Below are 15,584 nucleotides of genomic sequence, written 5' to 3' on the forward strand. Positions count from 1 at the left end.
AAGAAGAAGAAGAAGAAGAAGAAGAAGAAGAAGAAGAAGATCAGCAACAGCAATATGGCAGCAGTAACACAGCAAATAACAACAGCAACAGCAACAGTATCAACCAAGCAGAATAAATCCTAGTGAACGAAACAGAAATAAACCAATGAAACAGACCAATATCCAACCAAAACAGACTCGGGAGACTCAGTTGAGACCCGGAAATACCAATGTTAATCACAGGCAGAAACAGGAGAAGCCGAAACAATAGTGGAACAATAGTTTCTGATTTTCGAACAACCAAAGAAAGAATCTTGAAGCTTCAATGGAACAATATCAGTTAGTGCTGATTTCAAACAGTGAAAGAAAACAGAATTTTCCCAGCTTCAATGGAACAACAGAGGTTTTTCTTTTGCCCTTTTTTTTTGCTTATTGTCTATCTAGGATTCAAGTCAAGAAATAAGTTGCCTGGTTCAAAAAAATATACTCCCCTTCGTTCTAACCTCTCCTTTCTTGCCCGAAATCCAGTCTATTTAAAGACTAGAGCTGGCCATTTTTTTTTCAAACATTTCACTTTTAGCCTGTTTTATTCCCTCCTCATGTGCATTTCTACCTTTTTATCATTGAACCCATGTTGTTCCTGATTTCCCACCAGTAAAGTCACTAAGCCAACTCAAGTAGTACCCTTTTTTCACTAGTTAATTCAAAAAATCTGTCAGTCTTTTAACTGGCCATTTCTATTTTAAAATTAAACCCCATGCTCTTTCTGATTTCCAGCCACTAAAGGCACTTAACAACATTATCACTCCCACTATTGATCCCTATTTTATTCATTAGTTTAGTGGTATATTAGCATTAAACTGACAGACCATTAAAACTTGAACAATTTGCAGGTTTCTAACATCCCAACTAATTGACGACATTTATCCAATCGACTATATGAATTACAACATACAAGTCAATAGCTAATGATCAGAATCGAACAGTACACATAGGTGATTCAAGTTGTACTGACAAAACAAAGAATTACCCTAGAAACTAATTAATCGATCAAACTCATTCCAATCGATTATATAGTTTAAACACATACACTTATCAATGAACAGAAGAAAATTTCGACCAAATAAAAGGTCCGATTTGGAGAAGAAAAAGAACAAAGCAAAGAAATTGGAAATAAAATCATTCTAAACAACAAACGAACAACAAAACAAACAAACAAAAATAGATCAAACGGAAAGGGAGAAAGAATACCTCAAGTAACTAGGTGAACCAGGTCCGAACTTAGACTCGACCTTTTTGAGGTCGAATGGACCTTAATCAAGTGTTCTCAAACGGAGAACACTTCGACTAAGGTCTATTAGACTTTCAAACCTCTGCTAATTTGGACAAATTCCTGGTTTTTGGATTTCTAGGGTTCTTGGGGCTCAGATTAGGGGTTCGAGCTTTTCTGGTTCGATTCGAACCAAACCAGGCTTAGTTTGGTCACGAGGGAGGTCAGAGGAGTAACTGGTGTGCATTTGGGATCGGTTAGTATAAGTTGAGGTTTGGCTCGAATCTTCAGATGAAGATTCGAGACAATGTAGGTTGATTCGAACCAAACGATTTGCAGATTCGTGTCCAGGGGGTCGAGGTGCACTAGGGGTGTTAATTTGGTGGTCACCGGCATCGTTGCCGCCGGGTTTATGGTAAGGGGATGGAAGGTAGGCGCTAGGTTTTGTAAGGGGGAGTTCATCTCTGGGTTCATAGAGACGAGAATAAGAGAGAGGGGGTCTAGCTTAGGGGGCGTGGGGTAAGGGATTGGGGTTATATAGTTAGGGGGAAATTTGATCTGGGCCGTTAGATCATTCAAGATCAATGGCCTGGATTGATCAACTTAATGGAAACAACGCCGTATGGGTTAAGTGAGACCGGTGGGTCTTTGGGTGAGACGGGTCGGGTTAAGGCGTGGGTATGGAGACGTGATCTTGGTCGTTGATCAATCTGAGATCAATGGCCCAGATCAAGTATGATCAAAAAGACGTCGTTTGGACGTCTCTGAGATTAGCTGATCTGGACCGGGCAAAAAAACAGTGCTTTGGGCCTGATTTTGGGTCCAATTTAAATGGCCCGATTCTGATTTGTCCAATTTTAACTCATTTTTTTTCTTCTTTTAATTCCTTTTCTAAATACTAATCTACCAAAAATCCTAAAATAAGTTGTAAAACTACAATTATATTAAAAAGACATTAATTGACTCACACAAGATCAAACATTAATTAAACAAAATTACACCATTAAACAATAAAATGACAAAATTACCAAAAATAATATTTTTGTGATTTTCATTCATTTAAAAACCAAATACGATTTAATTAATTCCTAATAGTAGAATAAGATCCTAAATTTACACGCAACATATTTTTTGTATTTTTAATTAATAAAAATAAACAATCACAGACAAAAACTACAAATAGCTATCCAAAAATGCCACGCAAATTCTCAAAATTATACACAAAGACAATTTATTTTTTATTTTTCAATTTCTTTTGGAGTAATTGTCGTGGAAGCAAAAATCACGTGCTCACAGCTGCCCCTCTTTGTTCGAAAACATGAAGGGTTTTCGTGCAAAGATAAAGTGAGCGGATACGAGCGATTTTTGCCCGTTCGAGTACTCCGTGCGAAGCATTCTTTGAAAGATTTGACCGAACCTTTGCTTCAGAGATTTCCTACATATCCTGGGCTAAGCAGGAATCAGGTCAATGTAGTTCGGGAAGTTTTGGTAGCTAGGACTACCATGACGCTGCGACTTTACTGTTACTGCTGCTACTGCTCACTGACCTCCTTATTACATTAAAAAGAAAAATTAAAGCTAAGCTAGCTATGCCTATCAACTACTAGTTACAAGATTCCTATCTATAATTCTTTCGCAACTTGATCTTGAGTCTTAGCTGATTCTGCTTGTAGACTTCGATCTGAATCTTGATGCTCGCAAGTTGTAGGCACTTGTTTATTTCTGCAGCATTGAGTGAAGCGGGATTGGCGGAGCTCGTGACTCAATCAGATTTTGAGCGATCGGCACTTTGTTTGCTCCAGTATTTGGGCTCATCTTCTTTTTGTTCTTTTCTTCCTTTCTTTATTCTGGATTGAGACTCACTCCGTAGGTCATCTCGATCCCTGTGCCTCGAGGTCAAACCTGTTCAGACAACAAAACAAACAAAAGAACGAAATTTTTCTGCCCCAGTTTCACTAGGAAAATTTTGTGAGTTAATTGCCATAAAAACCTACAGAATTGATGAGGGGATTGGAAACCTCAGGTCTAAAAGGCGCAACTCAGGGATTGGAGCCCTAATGTTTGCAAAAGGCAAAACGCTCAACTCAGGGATTGGAGCCCTAATGTCGGCTAAAGGAAACTTGCTCAACTCAGGGATTGGAGCCCTAATGTCGGCTAAAGGAAACTTGCTCAACTCAGGGATTGGAGCCCTAATGTCGGCTAAAAGAAACTCGCTCAACTTAGGGATTGGAGCACTAATGTCGGCTAAAGGAAACTCGCTCAACTCAGGGATTGGAGCACTAATGTCGGCTAAAGGAAACTCGCTCAACTCAGGGATTGGAGCCCTAATGTCGGCTAAAAGAAAATTGCTCAACTCAGGGATTGGAGCCCTAATGTCGGCTAAAGGAAACTTGCTCAACTCAGGGATTGGATCCCTAATGTCAGCTAAAGGAAACTCGCTCAACTCAGGGATTGAAGCCCTAATGTCGGCTAAAAGAAAATTGCTCAACTCAGGGATTGGAGCCCTAATGTCGGCTAAAGGAAACTCGCTCAACTCAGGGATTGGAGTCTTAATGTCGGCTAAAGGAAACTCGCTCAACTCAGGGATTGGAGCCCTAATGTCGGCTAAAAGAAAATTGCTCAACTCAGGGAATGGAACCCTAATGTCGGCTAAAGGAAACTTGCTCAACTCAGGGATTGGATCCCTAATGTCGGCTAAAAGAAAACTTGCTCAACTCAGGGATTGGAGCCCTAATGTCGGCTAAAGGAAAATCGCTCAACTCAGGGATTGGAGCCCTAATGTTGGCTAAAGGAAACTTTCTCAACTCAAGGATTGGAGCCCTAATGCCGGCTAAAAGAAAATCGCTCAACTCAGGGATCGGAGCCCTAATGTCGGCTAAAGGAAAATTGCTCAACTCAGGGATTGGAGACTTAATATCGGCTAAAGGAAAATCGCTCAACTCAGGGATTGGAGCCCTAATGTCGGCTAAAAGAAAATCGCTCAACTCAGGGATCGGAGCCCTAATGTCGGCTAAAGGAAAATTGCTCAACTCAGGGATCGGAGCCCTAATGTCGGCTAAAGAAAAATTGGTCAACTCAGGGATTGGAGCCCTAATGTCAGCTAAAGAAAAATCGCTCAACTCAGGGATTGGAGCTCTAATGTCGGCTAAAGGAAAAATCGCTCAACTCAGGGATTGGAGCCCTAATGTCGGCTAAAGATGACTAGGGAATGGAGGCCCTACATCTAAAATCTCAAATTAGGGATTTGAGCCCTAATATTGGTAAAGGCGACTAGGGAATGGAGGTCCTACGTCTAAAATCTCAACTTAGGGATTGGAGCTCTAATATTGGTAAAGGCGACTAGGGAATGGAGTCCCTATGTCTAAAATCTCAACTTAGGGATTGGAGCCCTAATGTTGGCGAAAAATAAGTTGATATTGGGGATTCTAAACTAACCCTTTTTTTTGGAATTTTCTTCTTATTTCCCTTTTCGTTTTTTTTTTTTGTAAAAATGCAGGAAAGAATTTGGAGGAAACTTCTCTTTTGGGTTGATTCCTTTCTGCAAAGCTATTTCTTGCACTTGTGCATTTCTTTTCCCTCTTGGTTGCACCTGCTTCTTGCACGGTTGCTTTGGATTGCACCTGTTTCAATTTTTCAAACAAAGAACAATTGTCAGTTTGAAAAACGGTGGTTGGTTCGGTGGCCTTGATCATTCTAATTGCTTGGTCCCGGCCTTATTTCTGTTGAGAAGCTTCGCCATTGATTGGCTTCAAAGGCGACCCCCTTTCAAACTGATAAGACTCAAGATTTCATGATGACTCGCCCATGTAAGGCTTTGGTTCTCATTCCGCTTTCCAGACCTTTGCCTTTGACTTTCTTCTATTTTATTTTATTTTTCAATGCCTTTACTTTGGAGGTAATCAAACATCATGATCAGTCGGGATTGGACTGACGCACCACTAAGGCTGGGTATTTTCTTCACCTCTTGCCAGACGGAGCTCTGTGAAACCGGTCCTGCCACCTTTTCTTTCTAACACATTTTGGAATTTAGGGTTAAGCCGAAAGGGATTCAAGGAAAGGTAAACAAAGAGCGGAAAAAAACAATTTTAAAAGAGAAGCGTCCCTTTCGGGGGAAAAGAATGACTTATCTGAGGTGCATGCTGGCTTCAAACTGACATGACATGCTTTTTGGACTGGATGCCCGAACCTTACGAACTTGCATTTCCTCATGAACCAAAACGGATCTATGTTTCCCAACCAGGGAACCTTGCCAGAACTTCTGTGGTGAAATCATCTTTTCGGCCGATAGCGCCCTTTGCGGGTTTTCGCTAGTCGACCTCTCTCATTTCTCTTCTCACCATCGCCCAATAGTACCTTTTGCGGGTTTTCACTAAACGGACTCTCTCATTCTTGGTTTCTCTACTCTCGTCACCTCGTGGTGCCTGAAGGTTTTCACCGACAAGACTCTCTCATTTTATTTCTCTCAATTTTAGAATGCATCAGCTTCCAACCCTGATATTTCTTGGTTTCCCCTGCCTTTGGCAATTGATCCGAAGGACTTGTACTTGGTTTTTTGGTAAAAAGAAATGTGGATGAAATTGCAACTTCGGAACCATTTGGTATGCCCGTGGTTGAACCATTATAGCATCTGGCCCAGTTTCAACTTCAGGGAAAATTGGATTTTTTGTTTTGGTGTGACTGAACCCTAGAGAGAGGCTGCCTACGTATCCTTTCGGAATCAAGTCAAACGTAGTTCAGGCGAATCATTTGTGTTTTTTTTTTGTGTTTTGGTGCTTTTGGGTTCCAAAGAGCGTGGCCAAGGAAATGTAACCGGCTCAAAGGGTTTGTAAAAAGAGTTGATAGTGTTTGGGTAGCGGGAATAAAAGCCTTCATCATCTCAAATGTGCCAAGACATCACCGAAGTAAGCTCAGACATAGTACCTTTTGACTGCATCCGCATTCACAGCTGTTTCAGGATCATTTCCTTCAATATCACCCAGATATAATGCTCTTCTTGGTAATATCTTCCTGATGATGTACGGACCTTTCCAATTAGGAGCAAATTTTCCTTTCGCTTCTTGGTGATGTGGAAGAATGCGCCTTAATACCAGTTGACCTACTTCAAAATTCCTGGGTCGCACTTTCTTGTTGTAAGCACGGGCCATTCTTTGTTGGTACAACTGCCCGTGATAGACCGCAGCCATTCGTTTTTCGTCAATCAAGGTCAACTGCTCCAATCGAGTCTTAACCCACTCGCTATCTTCAATCTCTACTTCGACAATGGTCCGGAGCGAAGGAATTTCTACCTCTGCCAGTATCACAGCCTCGGTCCCATAAACCAACAAGTATGGGGTTGCGCCTACTGATGTGCGCACTGTAGTGCGATATCCCAGCAAGGCAAAAGGTAACTGTTCATGCCACTATCTGGAACTCTGGATTGTCTTTCTCAAAATCTTCTTGATGTTTTTGTTTGCCGCTTCAACAGCGCCATTGGCTTTGGGCCGATAAGGAGTGGAGTTCCTATGCGTTATTTTGAACTGTTCGCATACGTCCTCCATCAAGTGACTATTCAGGTTTGCCGCATTATCTGTGATGATAGTTGTAGGAATACCGAAACGACAGATAAGATTTGAATGTACAAAATCCACCACGGCTCTCTTAGTGACCGATTTGAGAGTGACAGCTTCGACCCATTTTGTGAAGTAATCAATAGCGACCAATATGAATCTGTGTCCATTTGAGGCTTTTGGCTCGATTGGCCCAATGACGTCCATGCCCCAAGCAACAAATGGCCAAGGTGCAGACATGGGATGCAGTTCTGTGGGAGGTGCATGAATCAAATCACCGTGCACCTGACACTGATGACACTTTCGAACGAAACTAAAACAGTCCTTTTCCATGGTCATTCAGTAATAACCCGCTCGAAGGATTTTCTTTGCTAAAACATACCCGTTCATGTGGGGCCCGCATACTCCCACGTGTACCTCACGCATGATTCTTCCAGCCTCTTCTGCGTCAACACATCTCAACAAATTGAGATCCGGGGTTCTTTTATACAATACCTCGCCGCTCAAAAAGAATCCACTCGCATGCCGCCTAATAGTTCTCTTTTGATCTCCAGTAGCATGTTCGGGGTATTCTTGTGTTTTCAAGAACCTCTTAACATCATGGTACCATGGTTGGGTACTTGGTCCCGCCTCGATTACATTACAGTAATCGTGTCTTTCCCTAATTTGGATTTCCAAGGGATCGATGTGGGCATTGCCTGGATAAGGTAACATTGAAGCTAAGGTGGCAAGTGCATCAGCTAGTTCATTGTGACACCGCGGGATATACCTGAACTCTATTGATTTGAATCGCTTGCTGAGATCCTCCACGTGCTGCCGGTAAGGAATAAGCTTGACATCTCGAGTTTTCCATTCACCCTGGGCTTGTCGGATAATTAGATCAGAATCCCCCATAATCAACAAATCTTCAACATCTTGATCGATCGCCATATTCATGCCCATGATGCAGGCTTCATATTCAGCTGTATTGTTCGTGCAAAAGAAACGAAGCCTAGCTGTAGCCGGATAGTGTTGACCAGTGGGTGAGATCAAGATTGCCCCAATTCCTATACCTTTGGCGTTTACAGCCCCATCAAAGAACATCTTCCAAGCATGAGCGTCTTCCGAGACTACTCCTACGGTATTTATCTCTTCATCTGGAAAATAAGTACTCAATGATTGGTACTCATCATCAATCGGGTTCTCAGCCAAATGATCTGCTAACACCATAAGGATCTGCTATCATCCAGAAACATCTCAAACTGGAAAGAAAATGCCATCGGGAAGGAACGTACAAGAAACGCTAACACCATAAGGATCGTTTAGAAAGAAACGCTTACATCAAGTCATGTCAAGAAAGAATGATGCTTTATATACCTTTTTGAAGAGACTAACTATGTCTTCTGGGTTCTTACACTTCTATGGGGATTGCCTCCACCTCCAAGGAGTTTTCAAAATCAGTATAACAAGAAGACAGATGATATAGTGACGGTCACAAGCTTCTTTACATTAAATCCTACTAGGTTCGTCTTCGGCTTGATCTTGAACCGTTTGAGAGTTATTAGAAGGGGTTTGAGAGTATTTTGGAAGAGCTTGAAGCTGGTGAGATTGCGTAGAATGAAAGAGGAAGAAGTTGTGCTACATTTTATATTAGGTTCTAGAAATTTCACCGCCCCAAGTGCAAAACGTGTAGCCCCGTACCATCCACTACACCCTGTGGGGCAGCTGGCGCAATTTGGTGAAATGTGATCACCTTTTTGTCCCATTAACGTGTCGCTGACCGATTGGTTTTGCTAAAACCTAATTAATCTTCAACTTCATGTGTGGGATATAACATAATTATATAGTATACAATTTTAATATAATTTTGTTTGTCATGCTTCGTACAATAGTATATAATTTATATACAAATTGCATACAATAAGTCTTTTATGTATTTTGCATGTGATTTATATGTATTTTACATGTGATGTATTTTTCTTTCTCTTCGATTTTTATTCTGCAATTTCAACTAGAACCTACTCTAATATTAATCAAATGTAATGTCGAAGTAAAGAACTCAATTAGAAAGAATTGATTCGCAAAACTAAGAAATTTTATAGATTGGTAATTTCAATTCGAACAACAACCGTGTAACAGGAAAGAAAATTGCTAAACTAAATTTTCGTAGCCAAAAGATTGAAATCTATTGTTGAATTCCCTAAAGAAGATGAGAAAAGAGAAGAGAAGCAGAGAAGATTGAAGGAAGAAGAATAGAGCCGATAAGAGAGAGAGAGGATGATGAATGTTTTCATTATTACCTATTTAATTGCCTATGATTAAGGGATACTTGGTTATCATTAATTTGTATGTAATTAGTAATTAGTAATTTATATATGAGATTGTAAGCACCCTTGAGTCAATTGGTTTTTGGCCTTTTACAAATTTATTTTTAGTTTTATGACCCTATTTTTTTTTAACATATGGGAGATTTACTTTTACACGTAAGAGATCTCTGTCTTTAAAACATAAGAGATCTAAAAAGGTCATTTTCTTAAATTCAAAATTGTAAAGGGGGCATGATTGTACAAAATAACACCCTTCTTTTTTTTTTCTACTAGGGATAGATAAGTTTATAAATTAATTAGTATGGTAAAAGTTTTAGTAGTATGTCTTTTACACATAACCCCAAATCTCTTTCAATAGATCCGCAATTACGTTAAAAGATGGTAATGACCATCGTTACATACGCGATCGAAATTGGCCTGCACTTCAAAGGCATTAAATTACATCAACGCCACGCATACATGAAAATCTCATTGTATTTCCAAAAGAATGCCTTGGCAAAATTCTAAAAAATGATTTGATACAATAAATACCATTTGTATAATGTATACTACACTGTTAACGAAGGTGAACAAAAAATAAAATAAAATAAAATATGTATTCCCCCTTAGTTTGATTTGTCTCATTATCGTAGTAAATCCCCAGTGCCTAATCAAAGTTAGGCCTTGTTACTTCTCTCTGGACTATATTTCCCATGCTCATGACTCCAATGTTCTCCTAGAAAAGTTTTTGCAGCATCCAAACTAGGAAAATACGTCGGCTCAAGGAAGATCTGAGCCAATGCATCGCTTGTGTCAACGGCCATAAATTTTGTGTTCCCTTTAGCTTCTAAACTCCCCATAACAATTACTAACAACTGCTTATACGAATAGTAGAATCTCTTCACTGCCATTTCAATTGCTTGTAAAGCTTGAAGCAAGTGAATCTTCTCGAAGCTTTCCTTTTTCCTGAACAAATCCATGGCTGCCTCTTGAATTCTTGGTCCCCCCTGGGGATCTACCTCTACGTCTAGAATGTTCGGCACTTTGTGTTTTAGATCCTTGGATAGTTTGGTAATTTCAACGAGTCCTTTGGATCGGAAGCAAAATAGCTCCGATTCGGCAGTTGCTTTGATGGATAATTGGTTTTTTAGGCGTAGAAAATCATCTGGATCCATCAGCAAGTGAAGGTCTTCGATTTCGATTAGGAGTTTCCACGTTTTCTCCAGTAACCAGCAGTCGTTAACGGCTTTTTCGTAGTCTTTGCGATCGATTCTCTCAGCGATTCTCTTCAAAAGCATTTTTGACGCGTAGATCCATGTTTCGAGGATCTGGTGTGTCGTGTACAGCGTTCGGTTTTCGAAATTGTCCAAATTCATGCGATCGGAGGGGCTTTTCTTCAGAGCGTGAAGTTCCGATGGCTTGACTACTGCGTCATATTCAAGGCTGGGCTTGCCGCTCAGATTCGGCTCGCCTAATCCGAGAGTGTATGGACACCTCCTCATTTCACATTCAATGGAATACATAATCTTCTGCGCTATGTCTTCGGACTTTTGCCAAGCTGCGAGACGAGGCAACAAGCTGGCCTCACTCGTCTGGCTGACAACCGTCGTCTCATCAGAAAGCTTCCACACCTCCGCTGAACTGTTGTGACGAGCCAATACACTAGTTGACGACGTGAGGTCACCGACGGGAGCCGTTCCACGGGTCTCTGGATCCTCTTCTTCATCTTCGCACAACAGAGATATGATTTCAATCTGATCCATCGCCAACGATTCAAGCCTCCGCTTCCATTCTCTCCGGTTCGCATACGGTCTAGGATCAGACAACACAATAGAAACGAACCGAAAAGTCGTTTCCAAACCTTGCAAAGCCGGTTTGAGCAACGATTCATTCTTCCAACTCGGAAATTCTCCAGAGCTCCACATCTTCTTCAGCTCCGGTAGCCTGAGGTAGTGTTCGTAAGCTGAACAAGCTGAATCAGACGCCGCCGACAGCTCCGTCAGCCGAATAGGTGCCGCAGCTGGTATTGAAATTTGAAGCTTATTTGAAATCCTCGGCGATTTGCTAGTCATATCAGAGGATATCATCTTTGTCTTTCTATCGTAATCAACCATTTTTTAATAAAAGAGAAGAAATTGTAAATTTGCTGAGAAAATTGTTGTAAGATTTGCTTGGTTTTTGGAAGGAAGAAGGGAGGGAGCTATTTATAGAAAGGGGTAACTGGAAACAGAAGAAAAGGCGTGTGGAATGGAAGGAGTTTCAAAGACGCGGCTGTGTTGAATATTCTATAATTATTTTAAAGGCCATAAACTAAAAAATAAAAAAAAACATGATGATTATCCATATACCGATATATTGATATTCCCATAAAACAGTGAGCGCAACTCCGTTTACTTGACCAAATGGCAAGCGCCTACCGCTATGAAATTGAATGGTGTTAGTCATGGGACGCTTTTTCTTTCAATCAATTAAGGCAGCCAGGGTGTCAATCCGCTACGACGTGGTTCACTAAACGTGCCAGTGAGGCCAACAGGCTTTGAAAGTGAAGATAAGGCAACAGTGACTTTGACTTTGGTTGCACTTAAAGAATGGAGTATATTATACCTAGGACATTTGGTGACCATTCGGCGCTAAGTCCTATTCGTTCAAAGGGCTGAAAACAGCATATGCCCGTGATCAATGGAAAAGAGATTTTGCGGCTGAAAATTGAAAATTTTACCTACGTGATCTTGAGATTGAAAATTTATTCCAATATTGCGGCTAACGTTTGTTTTAGCCCATTCTGTTTAACGTAAAAGTAATGAATGATAAGTAGTATGTTTTAGACAACTACTGGAAATCCAAAAAGATTGTTTCCTGAAAAGAAGATTTTTTTCTTTTATGTTGTCGTTAAGGCTGGCAAATGGATAAGATCCACTTCATGCAGCTAACAACGCCCACACTCCTCCCAAAAACTTTTCTTAAGTTGTAGTATAAGGTAATTAGAATTCCTCATTTCCTTCTTCATAAACTTACCATGGGGACACAGTCATACCACCTACTAGAGCTTGATTCAAATTTTTGGAATATCAATTCTAGACTGAGTCTAATTGTACAATTTCTACAACCATCTGGAATATAAGGTATAAACATTTATGGTAGGTAAATACTTCCGTTAACAAACAAATATTTCGCTCAAATGTCGGGTCAATATGGTCATTCAAATCATTTTATAAATGGTAGCTTCGTGGAAGTCATTTAAATCTTATTATTAGTTGACTGAAACATTGTTCTAAAGCTGATGTTTCAAAGCCTTATCCGAATTAAATGAAAAAGAATTCTAATTGAACAAGGGGTCAATTTCAGAATTCAAATAAAGGAGAAACATAGTTCCGTTGGTTATGGATAAGACTTAAGAATCCTAGAATGCATTTTTCAAACATAAGCGGGCAAAAAAATTGGCCCATTTCACTCGCAAGGCTCCGTGTTTACCGCTTCAAAGGTCGAAGACTTTACTTTTCCCATTTCCCACCGCTGTTATTGCTATCCGACGTGGCCTAATTCCCATTGTCCAACTAAGCCAAAACAAAAAAAACAAAAAAAAAACAAAAAAGGAAATTGGACATTTCGCTAACCAGCTAGATCACTCATGTGACTTGCTGTTGAGGAAAGGCTCAAATGGATGAGACGACAGGTGGAATGAGGGTCACATGTATCAAATACCCATTCTTATTTAAACCTAAGGGTACGATCGAACTCCTCTTTCGCCTACTCCACAACTGTATGTGGACACATACTGTTGGGGGCGGTTCCCATTATATTATAATATTATAACGTTAGTTAAAATGGCTTGCACGTTAGGATTAACGGGACATGTGTCGGATTACCCTTGGCCAAAATACAAGTGATCCAAACGCCAAGAAAGCGGCCGCAGTATATATATTATTACAATTTACAGTTGTAATGGTAGATGGTATTGTAGTGTAGGTTAATTTGCAAGGTTTCCTTTTCCTTTTGAATTTAATTTGACCAACTTCACATCCATAACCTGTCAGTATGGGAACTAAGGAGGTGTTTGGCATGAAAGAAAATATTTTTCTTGAAAAATAAGTAATTTTCTTACTTATTTTTTAGTATTTGATTAGGTATAAAAAAATATTTTTGAAAAATATATAATTTAAACAGATACTATATGAGACGAAACGGGTAAGTGCGAGGAAAGGTGGTAGGTCGGGGTCAAGGGGCCGGAGTTACGGTGGCAATGTCGGGGGAGGGGTGGCGGGACGGGGGAGCGTGCGCTGCGGGGAGGGAGGTGAGGCGCAGGGGGTAGGGGTGGGGGTGGGTTGAGGCGTGGGGAGTAAGGGGGAGTAGTGTGAGGCACGGGAGGGGGAGGGGTAGTGTCACGACCCCAATTTTCCTATGTCGTGATGACACTTAATCTCTAAGACTATGTAAGCCTAACAAGTATGCAGAATAACTGAAACATTAAGCTAAAACACAAAACATCAATAGTTGTAATAAATAAAATCTGCATCTCATAGTATAAACGACTCCCAAAACCCGGTAGATATAAGTCACAAGCTGTAAAGAGAAACTAAATATCTCTATATATCAGAGTCTAAAGAGGATAAGGAAAAAACATAATAAAGATAGGGGGACTCCGAGGTCTGCGGACGCTGGCAGATATACCTTGAAGTCTCCACGTGCGGACTAGCTCACTGATACCTGGTCTGGTAGAAAGTACCTGGATCTGCACAAAAAGATGTGTAGAAGCGTAATATGAGTACACCACAACGGTACCCAGTAAGTGCCAAGTCTAAATAATTTCATACTATAAATATAACTATAGGAAACTAGTTTAAATAATAAAATTACGACTTTAGCAAAGAATTGAAAAATCGCTCCAAAAAGTCGACCCGGGCCCATATCTCGGAATTCGACAAACATTATAAAGTCCGAACACAAAATCAATATTGAGTCCAACCATACAAGAATTACTCAAATCCGACCTCATATCGCCTTTCAAATCCCCAATTTTTAGCCTAAGAAATCTTTTCAAATTTTCCCCAAGTTTCCAACTAAAAATAATTAAATAATGAAAATAACAATAGATTCGTGTAATTTAAGCAAAATCGAGTTAGAATCTCTTACCCCCAATTATTTCCTTGCAAAACTCTCGAAAATCGCCACAAATCGAGCTCTCTAGGTCAAAAAATGGATAATGAATCAACCCCTCGAACTTAGGCCTTTTCTGCCTAGCGATTTCGCATCTACGGGCTCTCAGTCGCACCTGCGGAATATACATCGCAGGTGCGGATTCCACTTAAGGCCAGGAGTTCCACTTCTACAGACCATGGCCAGCACCTGCGAGCCCGCTTCTGCGGAGAAGGAGACTGCACCTATGGTCCTGTCCAAAGCCCCTCCTCCAATTCCGCTTCTGCGGAGGGAATGGCCATGCCTGCGGAGGTGCACCTGCGCTGAGGTGTCCGCCCTGCGAGCCAAGCAATGGGCTCTCCTTTTTGCTTCTGCGCTTGACCTTCCACACCCGTGATTCTGCACCTGCGGTCAAACCCTTCGCAGATGCGATGACACCAGTAGACTTGGGACTTCAGCAATGAAGCTAAGTCCAAAATTGGTCCGAATTCGATCCGAACCGCACACGGGTCCCTCGGGATCCCGTTTGAATATACCAACAATTCCTAAAACATCATACGAACTTAGTCGAGGCCTCAAATCACATCAAACAATATCAAAAACACGAATTGCGCATCGATTCAAGCCTAATGAACTTTAGAACTTCTAACTTCCACATTCGATGCCGACACCTAACAAATCAAGTCCGATTGACCTAAAATTTTGCACATAAGTCGTAATTGACATTACGGACCTACTCCAACTTACAAAATCGGAATCTGACCCCAATCCAAAAGTCCACTCCTAGTCAAACCTTCTAAAATCTTCCAACTTTCCAATTTTTGCTAATTTAAGCCTAATTCAACTACGGACCTCCAATTAAAAATCCGAACACGCTCCTAAGTCCAAAATCACCCAATGGAGCTAACAGAACCATCAAAATTCCATTTTAGAGTCATCTACACATAAGTCAACATCCGGTCAATCTTTTCATCTTAAGCTTCCAATTTAGAGACTATTTGTCTCATTCACTTCGAAACCAAAAACCAAACCTTTAGTAAAGTCACGTAACCATAGTATAACACAGAGAAGGCAATAATTAGAGGGTCGAGGCTAATACACTCAAAACGATTGGCCTGGTCATTACGTACTCCCCCTTTTAAAACAAACGTTCGTCATTGAACGAGTATAAAGATATACCTGAAGTAGTGAAAAGATGAGGATAACGGCTTTGCATATCTTGCTCGATCTCCCAAGTCGCCTCCTCGACAGGATGACCTCTCCATTGAACCTTCATTGAAGCAATGTTCTTCGACCTTAACTTTCGAAACTGCCTATCCAAAATGGCCAACGGTTCCTTAACATAAGAAATCCTTGTCCAACTGGACTGAG

General features: G+C 40.7%; 1 protein-coding gene across 1 annotated transcript; it reads right to left on the bottom strand.

Moving 5' to 3' along the window:
* Positions 1-9,557: 9,557 nt before the first annotated feature.
* Positions 9,558-11,399, bottom strand: LOC104212621 (nematode resistance protein-like HSPRO2). The gene has a single exon (XM_009761935.2). It carries the CDS (start codon positions 11,192-11,194, stop codon positions 9,758-9,760), a length of 1,437 nt encoding a protein of 478 aa, XP_009760237.1. The 5' UTR covers positions 11,195-11,399; the 3' UTR covers positions 9,558-9,757.
* Positions 11,400-15,584: the final 4,185 nt, after the last annotated feature.

This window comes from Nicotiana sylvestris, chromosome 3, assembly GCF_000393655.2.
Source record: "Nicotiana sylvestris chromosome 3, ASM39365v2, whole genome shotgun sequence".
Lineage (NCBI taxonomy): Eukaryota > Viridiplantae > Streptophyta > Magnoliopsida > Solanales > Solanaceae > Nicotiana > Nicotiana sylvestris.